This window comes from Antechinus flavipes, chromosome 5, assembly GCF_016432865.1.
Source record: "Antechinus flavipes isolate AdamAnt ecotype Samford, QLD, Australia chromosome 5, AdamAnt_v2, whole genome shotgun sequence".
Classification (NCBI taxonomy): Eukaryota; Metazoa; Chordata; class Mammalia; order Dasyuromorphia; family Dasyuridae; genus Antechinus; species Antechinus flavipes.
The window spans coordinates 199,321,492-199,344,653 of NC_067402.1; the positions used below are offsets into that span (position 1 = coordinate 199,321,492).

General features: G+C 39.3%; 1 protein-coding gene across 2 annotated transcripts in view; it reads left to right on the forward strand.

The window, feature by feature from the left end:
• Window positions 1–16,634, forward strand: part of LOC127538159 (chromatin remodeling regulator CECR2) — a 136,412-nt gene extending 119,778 nt beyond the window's left edge. The window contains exons 10-19 of one of the 2 annotated variants that reach the window (XM_051961754.1): window positions 1,278–1,407; window positions 2,229–2,266; window positions 2,359–2,450; window positions 2,962–3,088; window positions 4,972–5,360; window positions 5,589–5,717; window positions 5,872–6,712; window positions 7,542–8,943; window positions 10,718–10,835; window positions 11,946–16,634. In XM_051961754.1, the coding sequence (XP_051817714.1) occupies window positions 1,278–1,407; window positions 2,229–2,266; window positions 2,359–2,450; window positions 2,962–3,088; window positions 4,972–5,360; window positions 5,589–5,717; window positions 5,872–6,712; window positions 7,542–8,943; window positions 10,718–10,835; window positions 11,946–11,951 (3,272 nt within the window). In that variant the 3' untranslated portion in view covers window positions 11,952–16,634. The remainder of the gene's footprint in view (window positions 1–1,277; window positions 1,408–2,228; window positions 2,267–2,358; window positions 2,451–2,961; window positions 3,089–4,971; window positions 5,361–5,588; window positions 5,718–5,871; window positions 6,713–7,541; window positions 8,944–10,717; window positions 10,836–11,945) is intronic. The other variant, XM_051961755.1, reaches the window with a different exon arrangement.
• Window positions 16,635–23,162: the final 6,528 nt, after the last annotated feature.

A 23,162-nucleotide genomic window follows, 5' to 3' on the forward strand; every position in this document is an offset into this window, starting at 1 on the left:
TAAATTGGTTTAACTGAAAAAATGTAGTGAGCTCATCATATAAGCAAAAATAGCTATAAATGATAAATTTATTTTTAAATTTATTTTTGGATATAGATGAAAAGCATTTTATTAAGAATATTCTATGGAGTACAAATATAAGCAACCAATGTGATCCTTACTCTCAGGGAGCTCACATTCTAATAGAGGGAGATGACAAACACATAAAGTAGATCTGGAGAAAGGGGGTAGGTTATTCAACTATAAATTGATACTACTATTTTGGATAGCAAATATGCAACAAAATATATATTTTTATAGCCTTTTATCCGATGATCCCACTATCTTAGACCTATGTAATTATTAGTAACTTTATTTCTAAGTAGACACAGCCGTTGGATTTGTTTCCATCCCCAGAAGTCTAATCATATAAAAGGGGCTTATTATTATTATTATTAAACAGCAAGTATTATAACACAAAAATGACAGTTGGAGAGAAATAACACATGAAAAGGTGATATAAAGAAAATTATTTAAATTAAGACAAAATTTTGAGTAAATTGAGTAGAAAAATTATTAAGTAAATTGCATAACACATGGTCTTATTTATGGGTTTATTTCTAACTTCTATTTGCATTTATTAAAACAGTTAAGTTTTACAGTGAAAATTCTTTCATTTAATAAGATTTTTGTTATAAAGAGGAAAACAACAAATTTGTATATTACAGTAGGATCTTAGAAAAAATTCAGTTGAGTCCTTTAATTTTGTTAAATTTGTTCATATATTTGATTAATGGCAGATAAAAAGAAGTCTGGAATGCAGATCTGTTCATTCCTTTTCCAGTCATCTTTCCACTATATCATGACTTCCTCTTAGAGGAAAATTGTATTAAGTTTTGGAGCTAGCTTAAGGTAAAATTTGCACAGGGGATTTTTTTTTTTTAATTATAAAAGCTGTTCATGCTTCCAAGAAAAATATTTTTGAAACCAACATAAAGTTTTTAGCCTTGACCATTCTGCAGACTGAGAGAGGGTAATCAGATGATTTTTTAAAAAGAAGCATATATCTTTACACTGAAATGAATTAGTTAAGAATTTAACATCTATTAGTGAAAAACTAACATTGGAAAGCTGGCAATTTTCTCTTACCTCCTTGCAGGTTGCTTTTTGTTTTTTTTTTGTTTGTGGTAGTGTTTGTTTTGTTTAAATGAAATATCTCCAAGGAGAAAAAGTCCTCATATGATGTGTGATCTTTATTTATTTTGCTTTTAAATAATAAATGCTTTTTATTTCTTTAGATCGAGCTAAAAGGAGGAAGCTCAGGGAAGAAAGAGCATGGCTTTTAGCCCAAGGGAAGGAACTTCCCCCAGAACTCTCCCATTTGGACTCAAGTTCTCCCACCAGAGAAGAAAGAAAAGCTAAGGATCTGTGAGTATCAATGAGTAACAACAGTTATGTTCATCATGGAATTCTGTCAGATAAATACTCTCAGATTGGACTTGAAATTTTCAGTAGACACCTCAGTTACGGCAATGCAGAAAAACGTAGCTGAGTCTTCTACTCCGAAGACATGCAGCCTTATTGAATACACAGTGCTACTTATAGATTTTTTTTGGGGAGAATCTTAACATTTCTAAGACAGCACACTAATGTATTTATGTCTACAGACACTCAAGAATACACAGGAGAAGAAAATGAATAGTACTTGGGACAATAAGATAAGAAAGTTGTTCAAGGTTTAATTTTGTGAATTACATATTATTTTAATACATATGTATATATAAAAGCAGGTATTAGAATATCAGTGGAATAGTAATATAATAGTTAATGCCTTCTACCTAACAAGTTTTTTTTTCCTTTTTTTTTAATTAAAGTTATTACCCCTCTCTCCCCCCCAAAATGGCATTCTTGAAAATAAGAAAAGTTATTTTACTTCAGGAATTTTTTAAGGGGGAAAAAAATGATTTAAAACTAAAACATCTTCATTTTCTGTTTTTCTTTATGAATTAATAAATGATAATAATAAATTCAGTCAGTCACTTTAATAAACTTCTGGGATTTTACTGTATTTATATTTTTATGCCTATAAAAAACAGAGTGATGAAATTGAACAAAGAAAGTCTACTTAATATAAAATATTTTATTGCTATAATTTTATAACTACTAGTGAATCATCTATATAACTTTGTCTTGGTTGAGGGGCTGAATTAGATGAATTGTTGCTAATAATTTTTACTTTTTATTTGTAGCTTTGAGCTGGATGATGAGTTCACTGCCATGTATAAAGGTAAGTGCCCATTCTTAATAGTCATATTTTTGGAGGGGAAAGTGTTTTAACCACGTTTAAGTCTAAATTTAAAAACTATCATTTTCTATCAGTTCTAGATGTGGTGAAAGCTCACAAAGACTCTTGGCCCTTCTTGGAACCAGTAGATGAATCTTATGCCCCAAACTATTACCAGATCATTAAGGTGGGCAACTTTTTTAAAAATACATCTTTAAATGTCATTATATGAAAAACTATGCATGACTTAGCTATTCTCAGCTCTACCATGAACCAAAACAGTCCCATAGGAATAATGATGAAGTTTACTATCTATTTCTAGAGAAAGAAGTAATATTGTTTGAATACACTCTGCAGAATGCTATTTTTTCACTTTTTCTTTTATTTGAGTATTCTTGTACAAAATAAATAATATAGATATGTTTTACTTGATTTCATGTGTGTTTCTGTTTACTTACCATCTCGGGGAAAGAGGGAGAGAGGGAGGGAGAGAGAGAATTTGGAACTCTAAAGGTTTGTTTTTTTAAGTTAAGAATTCATTTTACATGTGTTTGGAGAAAATTTCTCCAAATATCTCTTCTGTATGTTAGTTTGTTTAGTAATTCTTAAAAATAAAATTCTCAACAGATGACTCAGTTGTTGAAGAGAGAAAATCTTTCTTTAATGTGTTATAATTAGAGGTGTGTATCTTGTTTCAGGTCCCCATGGATATCTCTAGTATGGAGAAAAAACTGAATGGAGGCCTCTACTGTACCAAGGAGGAGTTCGTCAATGACATGAAGACTATGTTCAAAAATTGCCTAAAATACAATGGGGAAAATAGTGGTAAGGAGATTTTTTTTTCTCTTAAATTTAAAAGATATCTTGTGTTCTGTAGTGTTATTAAAAAAAAAAATTGTACACTGTGCGATGTAATCCATATCTTTAGAGAACTTTTATTTTTATTGAAGTTTTTTATTTTGAAAACATAGGCAAGGATAATTTTTCAGAATTGACACTCTTCTCTCCCTCTCCCCTCACCTCCATCTCCTTCTCTAGATGGCATGTAATCCAATATATGTCAAACATGGTAAAAATATATATTAAATCCAATATATGTATACATATTTATACAATTACCTTGCTGCATAAGATAAATTTGATTTAAAAAAAACGAGAAAAGAGAAAGAAAATAAAATTAAGCAAATTACTACAAAAAGAGTGAAAATGCTTTGTGTTGTGATCCAAACTCAATTCCCACAATCTTTTCCCTTGGTGTATATGGCTCTCTTCATCACAAGATTATTGGAACTGGCCTGAATCATCTCATTATTGGAAAGAACCACGTCCATCAGAGTTGATCATCATATAATCTTATTATTGTGTACAATAATCTCCTGAGGACCTTTTCTTTCTTAAGGAATTATTTCAGGAAGTCTTATTTGGGCAGATGTCATTGCAAAATGGAGGAAAACCTTATTTTACCACTGATTGTTTTTAGCAGCTATGCTGAAAGGTTATAGGGACATTCGTTGAGATGTATTTTCTCTCTAGTCTTAGGTGTCCGCTTCTAATTTCCTCTCCTCCATGCCAACCCAGCTGGAACATTTTTATTCTCCTCATTTTCATAACCTCTTCTTCTGAGACATGTGAGCTTTGGAGGAGAGAGAAAAAAAAAAGTGGTTTTTTTGGTTTGTTTTTTAAGGGTTTTTTGCTCCCTTCCCTTCAGATTTATAGTTTGAATTTGTAATTCTAAGTGACTTTCCTGATGATGACTGTTAAAAGCATCAACTGTTTGGAGTTTTCTCTGCCCTGCAATGCATTGAAGTCATTCACAAATACATGAACGAATTAATGAATAAATAAATTCTACAGAGAAGACTACTAGGGAATTGCGATTGCCACATTAAACAAATAGTGCATTGTAGCCCCTGACTCATTACCATTGTAGATTTAAGGAGTTTTAACTTTTTTTAGTGTCTTTATAATATAAGCCACTGGGGGGTGTTATTGTCCTGTTTATGATTGAGAACAAATTCTCATCCCTTAAATATTTCACTATGAGTGAATTTACCAGTTTCCAAACCATTACTTAGCTACCTATACAGAGCTCGCTTCGAAGCATCTCATCTCATTCATTGCTATGTTTTTCTATTTTTGTTATAAATTTACCAGGAATCAACAAATGCAAATATTTCTGTATACAAAGAAAGGAGATTGTATAAAAATATGAATTTGTCCTTTAAGTTTTTAAAGAAATATATTGCTTAAACAAGGTGGTAATAAAATTACTTTTTTTCAGCCTCTCTATCACTTTTTGTCTAATGAACAAAAAAAAAATGTGGTGGGTTTTGTTTTTTTTTTTTAAACATGTCTGTCACTGCCCACTAACATACCTACTTTGCCCTAAGTATATCATCATTCTGTAACTAATCCACCAAGCTGCATTGGTCAGTGTCTTGAGGTCATTTGGAGCTTTTTCTCTCAACATTATCTATTGTGGTCATAACAGAATATGTTCTGCTGATTGTGTTCACTTCATTCTATATATGTTTATAGAACCATGTATCTATAAATTCATTATATTCATATAGCATAATTAGTTGTCATTTCCCAGTTTATGGATACCTCTTTATTTCCAATTCTTTGCTCTATTGAAAATTACTTGAGAATTTTTTCCCCTGTTATTGGGATCGATGCCTAATCATTATATTTTGTCCTGAATACAGAATATACCAAAATGTCTGACAACTTAGAAAGGTGTTTCCATCGGGCAATGCTAAAGCATTTTCCTGGTGAAGATGGAGATACAGATGACGAATTCTGGATTCGAGATGATGAGAAGCGGGAGAAGAGGAAGAGCCGGTCTGGACGCGGCGGTGGAGGCAGCATTTGGACCCGATCCAGAGACACTGAGGGATCTGGCAGGAAACAGCAGCCTTTGGAGAATGGAGGAAAGCCCCTGCCGCCGCCACATCGCGCTTCCTCATCTGCAGACGACCCGAGCGGCAGGACCCTGCAGCCACCCAGGGAGGTGGGTCCTTCCAATGGCCGAGGCTTCTCTCATCCTTTGCATTTTGGTGGGATGCCTAGTCAGGCACCTCTTTTGGGCCAGATGGTAAGGAGTAACCTAAATGTTGTTCTGGTCTTTCCCTAAATAGTGAATTTATGGAAGAAGTGAAAGATTCTTCACACTACATCTTCTCCATGTTCTGTCATCCTTTCTTGATGTTGCATGCTTAATATTCTTTCCAGTCCCATTCCATGTTCTCTTTCTCCTTAAGGAATTCTATACTTTATATCTAATGTTTGATATTTCTGTCTCCCCTTCCCCACTGGTCCCCAGAGACCAGCAGTACCAGGAACATTTGGCCCCCTTCACGGATCTGATCCAGTAAACTTGTATGGCTCACCCAGAGTCCCAGAACCACACCCTGGAGAACCCGTTCAGCAGCACCCGCACTTTCCAATGCAGGTAAGACTCAGAAACGTTTGTGGCTAAGACCCTGTTCTGCCTTTTAGTTTAATTTTAACTCTCACCTAGAAATTCAAGCCTTTTTGGGGCCGAGGAAGATGGGTTTCCTTAGAGGAGCCCACCGAGCCTTCTCTCTAATCTTGTCCTCTTTCAGTCTCCAGTTGGACTAAACGAACACCGAGGGCCTAGGCTTGGGGGGCCAGAAGAAAATCCCGTGTGTGGAGGGCTGACACACTTCTCTACCATGGGGGCCCATCCTGCCTCCTTACAGCTGGGTCAGATGGGTGGCTCCAGCCAAGATGGCAACATGTACCCCCCAGCCCAGTTCCAGGCAGGATTTATTCCTCCCAGGCATAATGGGCCTCCAATCAGACAAGAGTTTTCTGAAAGTTCAGATGTACCCCCTCCCAGCCACATGTACAGACCATACAAGTACCTGAATCGAGTACACTCTGCAGTCTGGAACGGGAACCATGGGGCTACAAATCAAGTCCCCTTGGGCCCCGAAGAGAAGGCCCCGGTGGGACCGGGAGCTTCTCTCCAACCTCGAATTCTTAGTCACGTGATGGATCCACGAGGGATGAGATCATCTCTGCCCCCAAACCAGTGGACTGAACAGTCAAGCTTCCTACCTCACGGCGTTCCTCCTTCAGGGTATATCAGGCCACCCTGTAAATCTACTGGACAAAGATTACAGCAGCCACCAGCACAGAGCTCTCTGTTTGGGGGACCCTCTCCTGCTCTTCGGGGAGTGCAAGGAGGAGAGTCCATGATGGACAGCCCAGAGATGATCGCCATGCAGCAGCTCTCATCCCGTGTTTGCCCACCAGGTGTGCCTTACCATCCCCGACAGCCTCCTTCCCCCAACCTACCTGGTCCTTTTCCCCAGGTGGCTCATTCAGCAGCAGTAAGTGTGTCCACCTCTAAGCCAGCCTTGGAAAACAATGGGAGTGCACAAAACGCCAGCGAATCGAAGGACCCCAATGGTAAACAAGGTAACTTACTAGTTCCATTTTTACTTTATGATTGAGTGAGTGACTTCCAGACTGAGAATGGCGGCAGGTTCTAGGCTCTCTTATCCATAGGAAAAGCTAGGAGGCATAGGAATCTGACCCTATGGCCTGAAGGAAAATAAAGGTAAAGATAGGACACTTCTACCACTCCTGGGACTGTGTTCCCAGCAGGGGGTCCTTTAAAGACAGACTATAAACACCTCTACATTATAATTCCCTTTGCTTTATTGATAGTATCTTGCTAGTGGTTATTATTGATTAAGTTGCTAAGTAATTCTTCCCCAGCTGAGGGTTTTGTTTGTTTGTTTGGTTTTGTTTTTGATACTGCCTTCATGACCCCATGTTGGTTTTCTTGGCAAAGATACTAGGGTGGTTTGCCATTTCCTTCTCCTGCTCATTTTACAGATGAGGAAACTGAGCCAAATAGGGTTAAGTGTACTGCCCACAGTCATACAGATAGCTGGGTTTTTCCTGACTCCAGGGCCAGCGTTCTTTCCACTGTTCCAATTAGATGCCCAATTTCTCTTCTGCTCAGCTCCATTTCATGGATGTGGGTAGAACTTGGTGGAAGCATTTAACATTGTAGACAAAAAACTAGCATCGCCACTACAGTCTCTTTGGGAGCTTTCGATATACTCTGTCACGGATGGAAGGCAGCATAAAAACTCAAAACCTAAATAATTATATAGGATATATTTATATGTATATGTATAAAAATACATTTTCAAAATTGTTTTTCTGGTGTCCGCTTTAAAAGTGCTTGGTCTCCACCATGACCGTTCTGACTGTTATCCCTTCCTTTGTGTTGCAGAGCCTAGACTTGAGGAGAAACCTCCAAGCCTCAGTGCCCCAGAGGGGACGTACCTCACCCAGCTACCTCATTCCAAACCCCCTCTGCAGACGGACTGCATTAGGCAGAGTTCACCGCAGGACCCTGAAACGGAGAGCCCCCTCATCAAAAGTGACTCCTCTCAGTCCGGGGAAAACTGTAAAGCGGCCAAGGGGAAGAGCGCCTGGCCAGCAGAAAGCGGCTACCCCAGCCCCACTGCCCAAGGCTGCATGAGGGACCTGGCGGGCCTGGCCGAGAGGGGGGTCCTCCCTGAGAACGGGATCGTCGGAGAAGCCTCCCCCTGCGGCTCAGAAGAAAAGGCGCTGGGGGCTACCTCGGAGAAGCCACTTTGTCCCCGGAACAAGCCATTTCAGGAAGCGGCTCTGGCTTGTTCGGGGCAGAACTCCGGCGCTTCTCGGAATATGGATGCGAGTCTGATGGGCAGCACCGTCAGCCAGTTTCCCTCTCTCTATATGCCCGGCTTAGAATATTCTAACTCGGCTACCCACTACCACATCAACCCGGGTCTCCAGGGCTTCGGCCCCATGATGGGAGGGAAACAGCCGCCGGCGTCGCACCCGCAGCATTTCCCCCCGCGAGGTTTTCAGCCCAGCAGCTCGCCCTCGGCTGTGTTTCCCCGCTACCGCCCCCACCAAGGCATCCAGTACTCCTATCAGCCACCACCCCAGCCTGCCTTCCACCACTACCAGCGAACTCCTTACTACACCTGTCCGCAGGGCTATTCTGACTGGCAGAGGCCGCTGCATGCCCAGGGAAGCCAGTCCGGGCCCCCGGCTCCCCAGCCCAGGGCGCCCTTCTCCGATAAAGGGACTGTAGCAAACCTGCAGGGCTGCGAGGCGCTCAATTCTGCCTTGGCCTCCCCCACCCGGATTGCCGTCGTGGGGGCCAAAGTGGTGCCAGCGGAGGGGCAGAATCTAGGGCCCAAGGAAGAAAAACTGGACGACACCATCGAGAGGCCGGAGAGTCCCAAAGAATTCCTCGACTTGGACAACCACAACGCGGCCACGAAGCGACAAAACGCGGTGCCCGCTGGCGAGTTCCTCTACGGAGCCCCTTCCCCAGCCCTGAGCTCGGGGATGAATTTCAGTTCTTCTGCTTTCCCAGCCCACAGCATGATGCTGCAGTCAGGGCCTCCGTACGGATCTCAGCACACAGCCAGCCCCTTCCAGCCCAGGGCCTATTCTCCGGTCGCTGCTCACCCGTCTCATCCCGCTGCTGGCCAGCCTAACGGCCTCCCCCAGGAGGGCCCTCTCTACCGCTGCCAGGAAGAGAGCATGGGCCACTTTCAGGCCATAATGATGGAACAGAGGGGCAACATTAGTGGAATGGGCGGACCTTTCCAGGACTTATACAGATCTTCGGGGTAAGAATTGATTTCTGGAAAAAGGATGAGGGAGTATTAAAATATTGATACTGTTTTGGAAATGGTGTTTTGGAAAAGTTGTATAATGATCACTGACCTTATCAGAAAGTTTATCTGACATAGCGAATAGATTTATTTTGAAGAGAGGAGTGACTATATATATTTGTTTTTGATTTTTAGAAGAGCTAGGTTCAAATTAAATGAGAAATTAGTGATAGTTGGGTTTGTTTTTTTTTAACTTCAAAACAGCTTTTTCATCAAATTTTTTAAACTTTTAAGTTGTATTGACTTTTAGAACAATTTTGACTTCTATAGATAGATTCTATCTGGTTAGAGAGATTGGGTTTTTACATAGATCTGATTATCTTCATTTAAGGGCTAGTAATTCTGGGTGATTTTACTTAGAGAATCTAAGAGACCACAGTTAGAGCATATTGTCACCATTGTTACAGTACTGTTCAATGATGTTGGATTCTAGGACTTTCAGAGGCACAGCAGAGGAATTGTGATCTGTGTTTACTTTTTTAACACTTGAATCCTTGTCTTCTCGACCAGCAGTGCACATTAACAAATCGTGTGGCCTACTGTTTAGAGTTAGAGGTCTGTGGCTTTTGCCCCCCACAGGATGAATTGTGAACTGGAAAGCTTTAAGAACTATGAGCTGAAAGATGTTTAGAAAAGGAAAACAATAACAAATTTTATGTATATTAAAGATTTTCTTTAGTTATTCAACAAGCATTTGTTTATTTTGTTTTACTCTTTTATAGTTCTATTTTTCCAAATACATAAAATGACAGTTTTCAGCATTCACCTTTTCACAATCTTGTATTCCAAATTTTTCTCCCCTTCTCCCCCTCCTATATACAGCAACCAATCTAACATTAGGTTAAACATGTGCAATCTTCTAAACATATTTTTTATATGCACAAGAAAAATCGGATCAAAATACGAAAGATTCAGTCTCCATAGTTCTCTCTCTGTATGCAGGTGACTTTTTCTATCACAAGTATATTGGAATTGCTTTGAATCATTTCATTGTTGAAAAAAGCCAAGTCAGCATCATAGTTGATCATCCCGTAATCTTGGTGCTGTGTACAACATTCCCTTGGTTCTACTTATTTCACTCAACATCAGTTCGTCTATGTCTTTCCAGACCTTTCTAAAATCATCCTGTGATCATTTCTTACAGAAAAATAATATTCCATTATGTTCTTATTCCATAATTTATTCGCTTTTTCCCAACTGATAGGCATTCATTTTCCAGTTTCTTGCTAATATTAAAAAGGGCTGCCACAAACATTTTTGCACATGTGGGTCCCTTTCCCTTCTTTAAGATCTCTTTGGGATTTAAAAAAAAAAAAAAGGCAGTAGAAACACTGCTGGGTCAAAGGGTATGCACAGTTTGATAACTTTTTGAGCATAGTTCCAAATTGCTCTCCAGAATGCACTGGCTCTGTTCATAAATCCATCAACAATGTTCAACAAGCACTTATTAAATACTATCTATGTGCTAGAAATACAAAGGTAAAAATGATTCATCTTCTCAGAGAGCTTACATCTCTTACGTTTAGATATGCTTAATAAAGCATGTTGAAAGAAAGCCTGTTAAGGAGCTATGATCATAGAGTGTAGCCATCTAAGGTCACAGTATTGGAATAGATGGTAGTAATTTGAGAAAAACAGATAATTAGCTTCACAATCCAATGGGTTGGTTTGTTCTTAAGTATAATATTTCATTAATATATTTCTTGATTTTTTCCTGTTGTGGCTCTAGAATGCAAATGCATCAGGCCCAGGCCCAGTCACAGTCCCCTTTTCCAAAGTCATCAGCTCCAACAGCATCAAGAAAAGAACTTCCCCCACAAAAGCCCTCAGCCTTGCCTCTGGATCAGGTGAGAACTTGAAGTTATGGGAGGGAAAGGGTTCTGGGGTCTCCCTCCACTCCATTTCTTAATGGAAGAAAAAATAATGTTTTGAAAACATTTCTCGTGAAGGTTCTGTTCTTGAATGTCCTTCTGGTGAAACAAACTTAGTGTTAAGTAGAAACAGGAAAATTTGTCCGCATGTGAATGATTTCCTATGGTAAATTTGGTGAAAGTGGACCTTATTCCCCCCCATCCACTGGTTATACTGAAGGAAAGGGAGATTTCATAACTAGAAGGAAGGGCACTAGTCTAGTAAAGTGAAATGTTTCAGACTCTTCTCTTAGGTTTAACTGGCTACTTTGTGACTGTGGTTAAGTCTTTTTTTTTTTTCTCATCTATAAAATAATAGTAATTATTTAAAGAATAAAAAATAATAATAATATCACCTCCCTCCCAGAGTCATTCAGGATCAAATGAAATAACACACATACAGAGCTTTGTAAGCCTGAATAAGTAAATACTAATAATAATAATGGTGATCATGTTGAAGAATACCTCCCTTAGAAGATTTTTTGGAAAAAAATTAACTTTGTAAACCTTAAAGTGCTACAGAAATGTAAATTGCCATAACTGGAGAATTATTGAAACAAACCCTCCATCTCTGAGTGAATTTGTTATTATTGTCTTTAATCTTCTCCACAAGTAACAGTCTTTCATGTTCCCCTTGAGTCTGTAATAATGACCTCCTTAGTAATCCACCTTATGTCATTTCCTTGCCCCTAAATTTTCAGCAGCTCCCTAATACCTACATCCTAGGCATCCAAAGTATTTGAGATAAGTGACAGCCATCCATTTGCATTTTTGTAAAATCAGCTTATTTAAATTAATTTAAGTATCTGCTAACAGAGGAAAACCCTTTGAAGTATTGAGTGCTCAAATACAAGCAGGCTTTTCCTTTTATGGAAGGGACTGTTCCCTACTTTTGCAGTATTGGGCAGATGAAAGAGCAGGGATGTAACTCCAGTTATGTTCTCTTTATTTTTCTTCCACTGTTGATAGACATATTAGTGTGAGTGTAACTCCCTAAAAATCTCTAGGAAAGGGGATTCATACAATGTCGTCTTTCCTTTTCCTCAGAGCTAGTCCAAGGAAGAAAGAGCCCCCAAGAAAACAGAAGCTGCACGTGAAGACCTGGGCATAGAGAACTGGAGAGGGATACTAGTTCACCTTTCTTCCTCTTCCCACACCTGGCCCTTTCCCAGCGGGAGTTTCTTACCTTCAGGCAACTGCTGCTGTTGCAGAAGCCCCTGGAGGGCACAACCTTTAGATGATGAACACAAAAGTGACAGTGGTCTTGGGTCAGGGTCTTCTCCATGGCTGATCTGGACAGAGAAAGATGATCCAAACTAGTGGGTTTCTGAGACTTGAGACTGAGTCTCATTCAGGGAAAATTTTAAAATCAGGGTGGGAAGGGGAGAGCTGGTGAAATGGGATGATTGGTAATTTTCATGAGCAGCTAAACTCAGGTATATATTTGGGGATGGGAGATGTAATTTACTCGTAGTATTAATGTGTTTGGATCTGGGTCCAGTTTACAGAATTTACCTGTTGCCTTTTAAAATAATTTTTTTTTGTTGGTGGTGAATGTATTGTATATAAAATGGGAAAGGGAGGGAGGTGGATGTGGGAATCCCAACTGTAGTGGGCACGTAGCACTGGGGTGATCCTCTACTGTTTACAATCATGTCACACTGAAATCCTTTAGGAACTGGAAGGGTTGGGAGATACATAATCATGTCACTTGTCATTATGGTGTTCCCTGGGTAGCCCTCCATGCTTTCAGCCTTCCCTTTAATCAGCCCAAGAGAGCATTCCCAAGCTCCTTTCTTTAATAGATTCGCTGGAGGGCACGTACTTTCCAAAAGTAGACGAATTAGCTTCAAATAAGAAGCTATGTTTGCCTCATATTAGCTGCTCTGTTCATGATTCTAGTGGCCAGGATTTAAGAAACACTACTTGATAAGGCCTTTCAGTTGGCTGGAAACAGTTATCAGGAATGGGGATCACTGGAATGTTTCACTCGGTAGAAGACAAAGCTGGATTGTCCTGTAGTGATGGACCTACCAAGACTGATGTAGAAAGCTTCATTAAAAGCTTTTGAGCATTTAAACATGTTTTGTGGGAAGTGACTACTCAGGTTTGTACATGGTGTAGGAACTTGCGTGTTGAATAGGAAAAATGTAGACTTAAAGTTTGAATTTAGGAGTTGATTCCTTATATAGTTTATTTCAAAATATGAAGCAAATCATGGTAAAACTGATCACACCACAATTTAATAGTTACCACAAGCAAGGTGTTGGGAATCGTTTGCCCATCAGTGGTAGGATACAGTATTAAAGTATTAAATTGCTTTTGTCATTTCAAGTTTAGAATATGCACTCTACTAGGTTTTTGGAGATTTACGTATAAATGCTGTTATAGCTGCAGTGCCTCCCAAATTAATACTGATATGTTTAAAATTTATTTTCCATGAAGACTAACTCTAGGGCAAAAAAACATACCAAATCACAGAAGAACATCATTCATCATAATTCATTTGGAACATTATCCACTTCCACAAAATCTGAATCTTCCCAAGTCCTCATAAAAACACCCTTCTAGAGAGAATTCGTTATAGCAGCTCTCTTTCTTCTGGTCTCAGAACCCATAATGAAATAGATTTGTTTTGTTCTTTTATAGTCACATAACATACCTGGAACCAGCTCCAGTGACGAAAGGTAGTTACACTTGGGACACAGTCAAGGTTAAATGGGAGTGTGTGGACGCTTCTTTATCCAGCTGAACATTTTAGTCATATTTACACTGAATTTGAAGCATTCATTTAATGATTATTTGTGTTAGTGCTACATCACTGATAAAATTGGTTTGGATTTGTAAAGTGAGCAGTTAGGATTATTCTTAATGCAAGAGCAACAGATTCTAATGTACACAATTGCCTGAAAACATCCATTTGCTCTTGGGCTAGTTTAAACTAGCTGAAATGATACTAACTTCATCTAAGGAGTGAATAGCTCTCTGTTTATTGGTACAGGCCAGTCAAAATCCAAGATTCTTTGGTGTCATGAAACATTCTCAGTCGGTTACTTAAGTCAAGTTTGGAATGTGTAAAAGTTTCTTTTAACATGAGGATCACTAGAGTCCCACTTACATAGAAATGTAGCAGAAACCTTTCTGGAAGCTGTGTAAGGGTTCTTTGTCTTTAATGGCTGTAAAAAGAACCCTCAGCAATAATAAGCTGAGCATCAGTTCTGTATATAAGACGGCACGATGAGCATGTTGTCTCCCACCTCTTTCTGCAGATTCTGTGAATAATACTAGGAAGAGAAGTTGTGATCTCTTCTTGCAATGTGAAGAGCAGATTATTCTGAAAGCAATAGAAAACTGAACTACTGTATTAAAATTGTGAACACTGTGAGCACAGGCAGGCAGCAGCACAATAGGATATGTTAGAACCAGCCCCATTGTCAGCCCATGTTAAATGTTTATGAATAACCCAATTGTGTCCCCTTAGAGATTTTAGTTGTGTAGGGTAGGGTTTAGTGTCCCATTCTATTATCTGGTAGTTCCTGAGCTGTTAGAGGTCACTTAAAGCCATCTTTTAAAGTGCAGAAACACTCACACCTGAGCATCTATGTTTCAAGCCAACATTGTTAATGGCTAATTCATTTAAGACGAAGTTTAAATGACATATGACATACGAAACAAAGTTTCTTTGTTTCAATTAAAACTCGGCTTTCCCTAGCACTTCCCTCATAGTTTCTTAAGCAGATGCAGTGTCTTAAAGAACTGTCGAAGCTGTGGCAAATGCCTCCCTTTCAGTATAGCCAGCTTCTGGTGACTGGCCCAAGCCAATTATTGGGATCTGTAAGAAATTGGTAACTTTCAGCAGACTTTTATCACAGTTGCAGATATTTACCCAAAACAATTTTCCCAAGACAAAGTACAATACATAGGGAGGTAATTTTCATAAGATTCGTCTGTGTTTTCTTTTACTCAAGCAAAAGTAGCTGGATATATGGGCACTTTTCAAAACTCTTTTCTCATCTATCCACCCTTTCAAATGTAAAGGATCCTTTCTGGCTGCTTCCTGATCATAACTGTCAATTCCAGAGCAAACCAAGTCCACCGATGAAGGAGACTTTTGTGTTCACTCTGCACTTTGGTGAAGCATCCTAAAGCTCATGTGTTGTAGCTGCCAGGTCCGTGCCAGGACTTCTCCATAGAGGAGGTTTTATTTCTGAGAATCATGTCCTTTATTAAAGGAAGATTGTGTCGTGCTTGTGCTGCTTTAAACACCTAGTACTACTTGGGGAGACTCAGCAGTAGGGGCCACTACGCTGTTGATCTTGCCTGTGGTATTATTTGTTATTTGTGGTAATCCCTGCCTTTTATGAGCCCCCACTATGCTTAGTGCTGAGCATGCACCTAAAATACATCCCATCAGAAGCCAGGAGCAAGCCCTCTTGTCCGGCATCCTTGGGCAAACCTGTGATGTTTCTGTCTACATGGAACTGCGCCTCCGCGAACGCTTCGCCCCTCCGCTCAGAGTCCTAGCTTTGGGGCCAGCGCGGGTTTGGAAGGTCACTGGAGATCTGCTTTTCTGTCCCCTCCCGCACTGAGCCCAGCGAACGCCCAGAACATGTGAGACTCCCCGGCTAAAAGGCCCTGTAGTCAGGGGCTAGAGCCTGAGCTTGGTCCCAGCATTAGGCTCGGCTCCGTGCTTCCTCTGGAGCCTGACACAGATTTCTGACAGAGAGCTCTCTCTCCACAGCAGTGGCTGCCCAAGTACCGTGCTCCCGGGCATCCGCCTGATATGGGTGACAGTGCCTTCCTTGCTCTCCAGTCACCGGGGAGACTCAGGGTTTATGTTTCCTTGCCAGACTTGTCCTAGTGACTGCTTACAAATCCACTTTGATGTTGTCAGTGTCCTCAAAGTCTGTATCCTAAACTTAGTGCTCTGGTCAAGGCGTCATTGTCCAGTTAAGGGAGGAATGTGATTTTAGTCTTGCTGACAGGAAACAAGATTCTTTCTTTTACTGATTGAGACTGGGTTTCTCTCTTTGTGCCTTGGAGCTTAAAGGTACATTGGTTGACCCTGCCTTCCAAGAAACCCACCGTCGTAATTTGTAATTTGGGCAAAAATAGTCCTTTGTGGCTGTTTTCATATGTCAGATTTAAATTGTGAAAGCAACTTTTGCCACCAGGCTGCGTGACAGAAGCTTTTTACTGCTGTACTCCAATGGACTTACTTTTTCTGATGTATAAAAAGACTGGGAACAAGCCGATTGTCCTGCATGTTTTTTTGAAAGATATTGTGGTGGGCACAGAGGTATGGGTGTCAAGTAAGTTATTGAAATGCTGAACTCCTCTCTCTCCGTAGAGTGACCTCCTCTTTTCCCCGAGCTTGGGCTCAGGTACCTCACTCTGCTGCCTTCTACACTGTTCCTGGTAGCCTGGTTCAGGATCCACCAACCAGCCTGGGGCACACAGTGTCAGGGATTTTTTGCTCCTTCTGCAAAAGCTGTGTGAACTTTCCTGGCCAGTACTGATAAGGGGAATGCTATTTATTTTTATATTTGTGTATATTTTGTCTTGGTCTGCTGATTCCCTTTTACCCTGAGAGCGACATTTACCTCAATAGTTAGTTCAATACTGTGTTGAATACTTTTTTTAAAAAAACTTTTTAAAAGCTTTTTGATCCTTGGAGATCTGTAGATTTATTTCCATATGAATTGGTTATTTTGTATAAAGTACATTCTTAAAATAGCAAGGCTCTGGTGTGTATATCTTTGGGCATGGGGTTCACTTGCCACCTGGAAAAATTTCACAAAATTGTTGGATTTGTATGTACTTAAGTATCATTGGGAAAATACCTTAGTCTTTTTTCAACTTCCTCATGGATAATGGCTTAATCATTCGGAACATGATAAATCTTTCCAGTGTCATCCAGTAGAATATAGTGAGCAAAAGTAGAATGGGCAAGCCATTTCCGCGGCCACCTGTTCTTTGTAGAAAGGGAGTATTCCAGGCATCCCAATTCAGACCTGTCTAGTTATTCAGACACTGGTTTGGAACACATTGAGGTACCTATGAAACTACTAAATGCAATAAAGACAACAATATTAATAAGAGTGAACAAAGATTCAGTTCTTACAGTTGGATTCACTAAGTTTCAGGTCAGATGTAAAGACTCAATACCTACATGTCTGTAGAATTAAAATCTTTCCACTGCACCACCTAGCTGCCCCTATAATTAATGCCACTTTTACAAATATAATCAGGTTTCCTGTTAAATCCCACATGTTATAATGTTTAAGAGGACTTTTGCTAACCTACCTGTATCAATACTTGTGTTGGTATGAGATACAAGGAAGGAAGGAATACTTGTCTGTTACTTTCAGAAACAACTCTAAAACTTTATACACACACACACACCCCTCTCACCCCTCAATTCCATAATTGATCTTGGTTGTCCAGACAATAAAAAAAGCATCTGGGGTATTTTATTTTTTTTTAAAGCTTTTTATTTTCAAAACCTATGCACAGATAATTTGACAACATTGATCCTTGCATAGCCTTGTGTTTCAGATTTTCTCCTCACCAGCTCCCATAAATGGTAAGCAATCCAATGTATGTTATAAATGTTAAAATAACCTAATTAATTCTTTATTGAGATTCAATAGCAATCACTCAAAGGATATAATCTCACATTTCCTTTTTTTTTTTAATTATAATTTTTTATTGACAGAACCCTTGCCAGGGTAATTTTTTACAACATAATCCCTTGTCACTCACTTCTGTTCCGATTTTTCCCCTCTCTCCCTTCACTCCCTCCCCTAGATGGCAAGCAGTCCTAAATATGTCGCAGTATATCCTAGATACAATATAAATGTGCAGAACCGAACAGTTCTCTTGTTGCACAGGGAGAATTGGATTCAGAAGATAAAAATAACCTGGGAAGAAAAACAAAAATACAGTTTGCATTCATTTCCCAGTGTTCTTTCTTTGGGTGTAGCTGCTTCTGTCCATCCTTGATCAATTGAAACTGAGTTAGGTCTCTTTGTCAGAGAAGTCCACTTCCATCAGAATACATCCTCCTACAGTATTGTTGTTGAGGTATATAATGATCCCCTGGTTCTGCTCATTTCACTTAGCATCAGTTCATGTAAGTCTCGCCAGTCCTCTCTGTATTCATCGTGCTGGTCATTTCTTACAGAACAATAATATTCCATAACATTCATATACCACAATTTATCCAGCCATTCTCCAATTGATGGGTATCCATTCATTTTCCAGCTTCTAGCCACTACAAACAGGGCTGCCACAAACATTTTGGCACATACAGGTCCCTTTCCCTTCTTTAGTATCTCTTTGGGGTATAAGCCCAGTAGTAGCACTGCTGGATCAAAGAGTATGCACAATTTGATAGCTTTTGGGGCATAATTCCAGATTGCTCTCCAGAATGGTTGGATTTGTTCACAGTTCCACCAACAATGCATCAGAGTCCCAGTTTTCCCCGCATCCCGTCAAACATTCATCATTATTTTTTCCTGTTATCTTAGCCAATCTGACAGATGTGTTGTGGTATCTCAGAGTTGTCTTAATTTGCATTTCTCTGATCAATAGTGATTTGAAACACTCACATGAGTGGTAATAGTTTCAATTTCACCATCTGAAAATTGTTCATATCCTTTGATCATTTATCAATTGGAGAATGGCTTGATTTCTTAAAAATTAGAGTCGATTCTCTATATAAGTGAATCTCACATTTCCTTATAAATTTCTAAAAATATAAAATCTCTCAATTATCTTGAGAGACCTTTTTTCCCATTAGCTTTCTTCTCTATTCCAAATCCCTTGTGTTATAAACTTATTATTACAGACAATATAATTTATTAACAAATAACATCTACAAATATTTCGGATTGTATCAATTGTGTGAGGAAGATTACACCCTTTCAATCATGGCTGCAGCTCATGAATCTTCTTAAGCATTGGAAGAATATGCCAATAATTTACTTGTAGGACTTTTCTACAGAATGTGTTAATTTAAGTTCAGCTTTCACAGAATGTTCTTAACACTCTCTTAGAGATGCCAAGGCTTTCGTAGACATTTGTCTGAGATCCTTGAGCCACAGTTAATACTCAATGAATCACAGATCTTTTGCCATCATCACTGTTAAGTTCCCAATTCTCAAGAAAAATATTATTTTAGTCCCTTTGATGAGTTATCTAAATCCATCAGACTTTTTTCATTGACAGTTAACTGGATTTCCACAGGAAAGAAATTGTCAGCACACGGTAAGTATCTGTCAATTTGTGATTAAAGTTCCTCTCTCTTTAGGAGTCCGGTGAAACTATCAAGAGTAATTGTGAGGGGCTAAACAGCAATTGTGTAGGTTGATGGAAATTATTTGCCTATGATTTCCCATACCACCACACTGGTTACAAAATGAGCTGCATTTGCTAGGATTACAAATGTCAACAGAAAATCTTGACTATTTCACATCTGCCTAATTAAACCAACTCATAGTAAAAGGACACTTTAAAGAGAATGGACTTAAAAATGGACACTTTAAAGAGAAGACTAGGAAGACCTCTGTGAACTTCAATAGGGTGAAGCAAACAGAATTTTTAAAATGATATAACAAGGGAAAACAACTTTGAAAGACTATAGAGTTCTGATCAATGATGAAATCTGTCATCCACTATCACTAAGGCAGGCCTGAGAAACAGACATTTTGGATATGGCTAATTTGGGGATTTATTTATTTCACTGCATATTTCCAATGGGAATTTATTTTCAGTTTTGGCAGCGATAAGGATACATTATAAAAGCCAAAATAACAAAACTGAATTATGCAATCGTATTTGTTTAGTGATTTGCGATTTTAAAGCAACCATAGCATAAACATGAAGAAGGTAATACCAGCGATATGCCCATTTTGCAAATGAGGAAAAGTGACTCAGACAGGTAAAAGGATTTGACTATGCTCTAAGAGCTGCTAAATTTTGGAGCTTTTATTTGTGCTCTTCTAGGCTCCAAATTCAACATTCCATTATACCAAATGACTGCCACCAGGTGTTGTACTGTACTGAACAACCAAATGATAGGTTTCTGCTGAAAATCCTTGTTTGCTTTTGCCTTTGGCTATTGTTCCCAAAATATGTTTCAGATGTTGGAAGAGTTTGAGTGATGGAAATACCTGCTATGTGCCAGGCATTGTTCTTAAGCAAGCTGGGGATAGAAGGAAAATCAAAATATTACCCCTTCCTTCAAGAAACAGTCTCATTGGGAAGACATCTCGCAAACCACTTTGTTCAAACAAGATGCAAAGAGGATATAAAATAAAGATAATCAATAGTGGGGAGACAGTAGCAGAACAAAAGTAAAATGTCCCCAGTCCAGAACAGCGGTCTTCCCATCCCAGGAGCCAAAGCACTGATAGCTTCCATTAAGTGAGTGCCTTCTATCATCTGGTCAAAGAGTGCATGTCTTCATTGTCATCCAGAGTGGATGAAGCGGGAAACTAGAATCAGTATATTCCACAGGGAAATCCCTGTCAGCCAATTACTCCTACTAAACTTCAGGGATTCCAGCAGAGATGCACAGATCTCTTTATAAAAATCTTTCCTACATTAAGAGATCTGAAATGTTACTGGGCTTGGGTCATGAGCTCTTATATATCTGTCCTCAGTATCTTATCACCAACACCTTAAGATTTAGCAGGATAACATTCTTACAAGTAAACATATAACTCAATTATTCTTGGTGATCCATAAAATTCCTGCTCTTTAAATTGTCTATAAACGTTAAATAATAGTAGCTTAACCAGTTAGTCAACAAGCATTTATTGTGTGCCAGGGACTGTGCTAAATGCTGAGACTTCCAAAAAAAAAAAGAAAAAAAGGGGAAAAACATTTTCTCCCCTCAAGGAGTTCATATGCTAGTTGAGGGAGACAGAATGCAAAAAGTTATACATAATATAGACAGTGTAATGGAAGTTAATCCAAGAGGGAAGGCACTATTAGGGTGCCTTCTGCCAGACTACCAGAAAAGACCTACAGAAGATGAACTTGAGCTCAACCTTGAGGTGAGAGAAGCTAAGAAGTAGAAGTAAGGAGGTATCTAGCCCTGAGGAACAGCCAATGAAATGGCATAGAAAGTATCATTGTATCCATGGGAATTGATAGTCCCCATGGACTTTGATAATCAGTGGTTATGATCAGAATGAAGATCTAGCAAAGGAAATTTAGAAAAAACAGTCAGGTGGGTGGGAAAAGTTCCAGGAAAGAGAAGAGAACGGTCACAAAAATTTGAGAAGTATTCAGAAGAGGCTTATCAATCTTAATTGAGGCCTTTTGTTCCCTCTTCCTCATTCAAGGATCTTGTTCATCCGTTCACATAGGAAGAAGTAGATCCTTTATGGGTAGACTCTTATTCAATCCTGTCTTCTCTAACACAGTCCCCTCAGAGCCTCACCCTCACACCCCATCTCACTCTCTTGCATCAGAGAGATCAAGAACAAGTGGAGTAAAGAAAGATCCTTACATCCAGAATTAAGAGATCTTTAGCAGCTTTGAAGTTAGAAACAAACTCTTGACTCTAAATCAGATATCCAGTAAAATTAAAGAAGAATCTTAAGGGATCATCTTAATGTTTCTGGCCAGAAGTGGGCTCTGTTCCTCTGGGAAGAGGGAGCACACAAGCCAGACAAGCTTTATATTTATTTGGTCCATTCCCTTCTGAATTACAATCTTTCTTATACACCCACTCTGTTTCCCTCTAAATATGTATAAACATGTTTCCCCTCCCTAGTCCTACATACCATGTTCAAAAATAGCAGGTGTGGTGTTTAATATTCAATGAGTCTTTTAAGCAGGATCAGTAGTGATTTGGACAAGTCAGATTATTGACCCCAACTGTTTTGGGCTGGAATGGCTATTACCTTCAGTTGGTAGGTTTTCTCAAAACCACAAGACTTGCTGATTGTTTCCACAGGATCCACCTGTGGCTTCCTTGCATATTTCCTTGTTTGCTCAAGGTTTCTGTGGATCACTTAATTGTCCTGTGGAATCTTAATCTTCCTTAATCTCTAGCATTCTGAAAATTTAATTGGTCAATGGTACCCCTTATCTTACACTACATCTCCAATCTTGCAACACTGTGGAAACCCAACTTTTTTCATATTTCTCACAGCAATTTCAAATGAATGATCAAGCCAAATTGCACAGAGTTTAGAAGAGAGTGAAAAAGTAGAAATACCAAGTGGTTTGTTTGCAAGGAAACATGGACATATCTGTTTTTAGGCAATAGTAGGTAGAGATAGATTAACAAGAGGGTGAGAAGGGGTGTGAGGGTGGGGATCTGAGGGGAATATGCTAGAGAAGACAAGACTGAATAAGAGTCTACCTATAAAGGACCTACTTTTTCCTATATGAACTGATGAACAAGATCCCTGAATGAGGAAGGGGGAACAAGGACTTCTAGGTGAATGGCCTTAATTAAGTATTCAGTTTGGTGTTTGGTTAAGAAGGTGGGAAGAGGAGGGAGGGAAATGCAATAGGAAAGGGGGAAAAAAAAAACAAAAACGATTTATTTAGGTTCATGAGGGAAATATGGAACATTAAAAGATTATGATCAGGGGCAGCTGAGTGGTGCAGTGGATAGAGCACCAGCCCTGAAGTCAGGAGGACCTGAGTTCAAATGTGGCCCAGACACTCAACACTTCTGGCTGTGTGACCCAACAACAGTCCAATGGAGACTTCAACAAGTAACACACCCAATAAGGTGTGTTTATTCATCTCGAACCAGGCACTTCTCCTTCCTCCATTTTTGTCTTCTTTTAGTCTGATGTCTTCTTCCCCCATTAGATTGTAAGCTTCTTTAGGGCAAAGGACTGTCTTTCTTATATCTTATCCCTAGACTTAGTACAGTTCCTGCAATGTGGTAGGCTTTCAATGTTTATCGACCGACTGAGTGATCTAAAGAAAAGCCTCTGGTACATTGGGTAACTTCCCTCTGGATAAGTTACAAAAGAATTTGGACAAACACTGCACAGAATGAACATGTCGGCTTTGTATCAATGGAAATATCCTCCAAGTTGGTAAGAACAAAGCTCCATCAAAATTAGCTGAATAAATAGTGAAGGTCATTCACATTAACAGTTAATCCTTAGACTTTGTTCCCCTAATCTAGCCCAAACTGATGATTTTCTGTAAACAGTCACAGTTGAATATAATTGCTGCTATTAGAACCTTGGGAGTCATTCCCCTTAAATTTCCCAGGTCTTT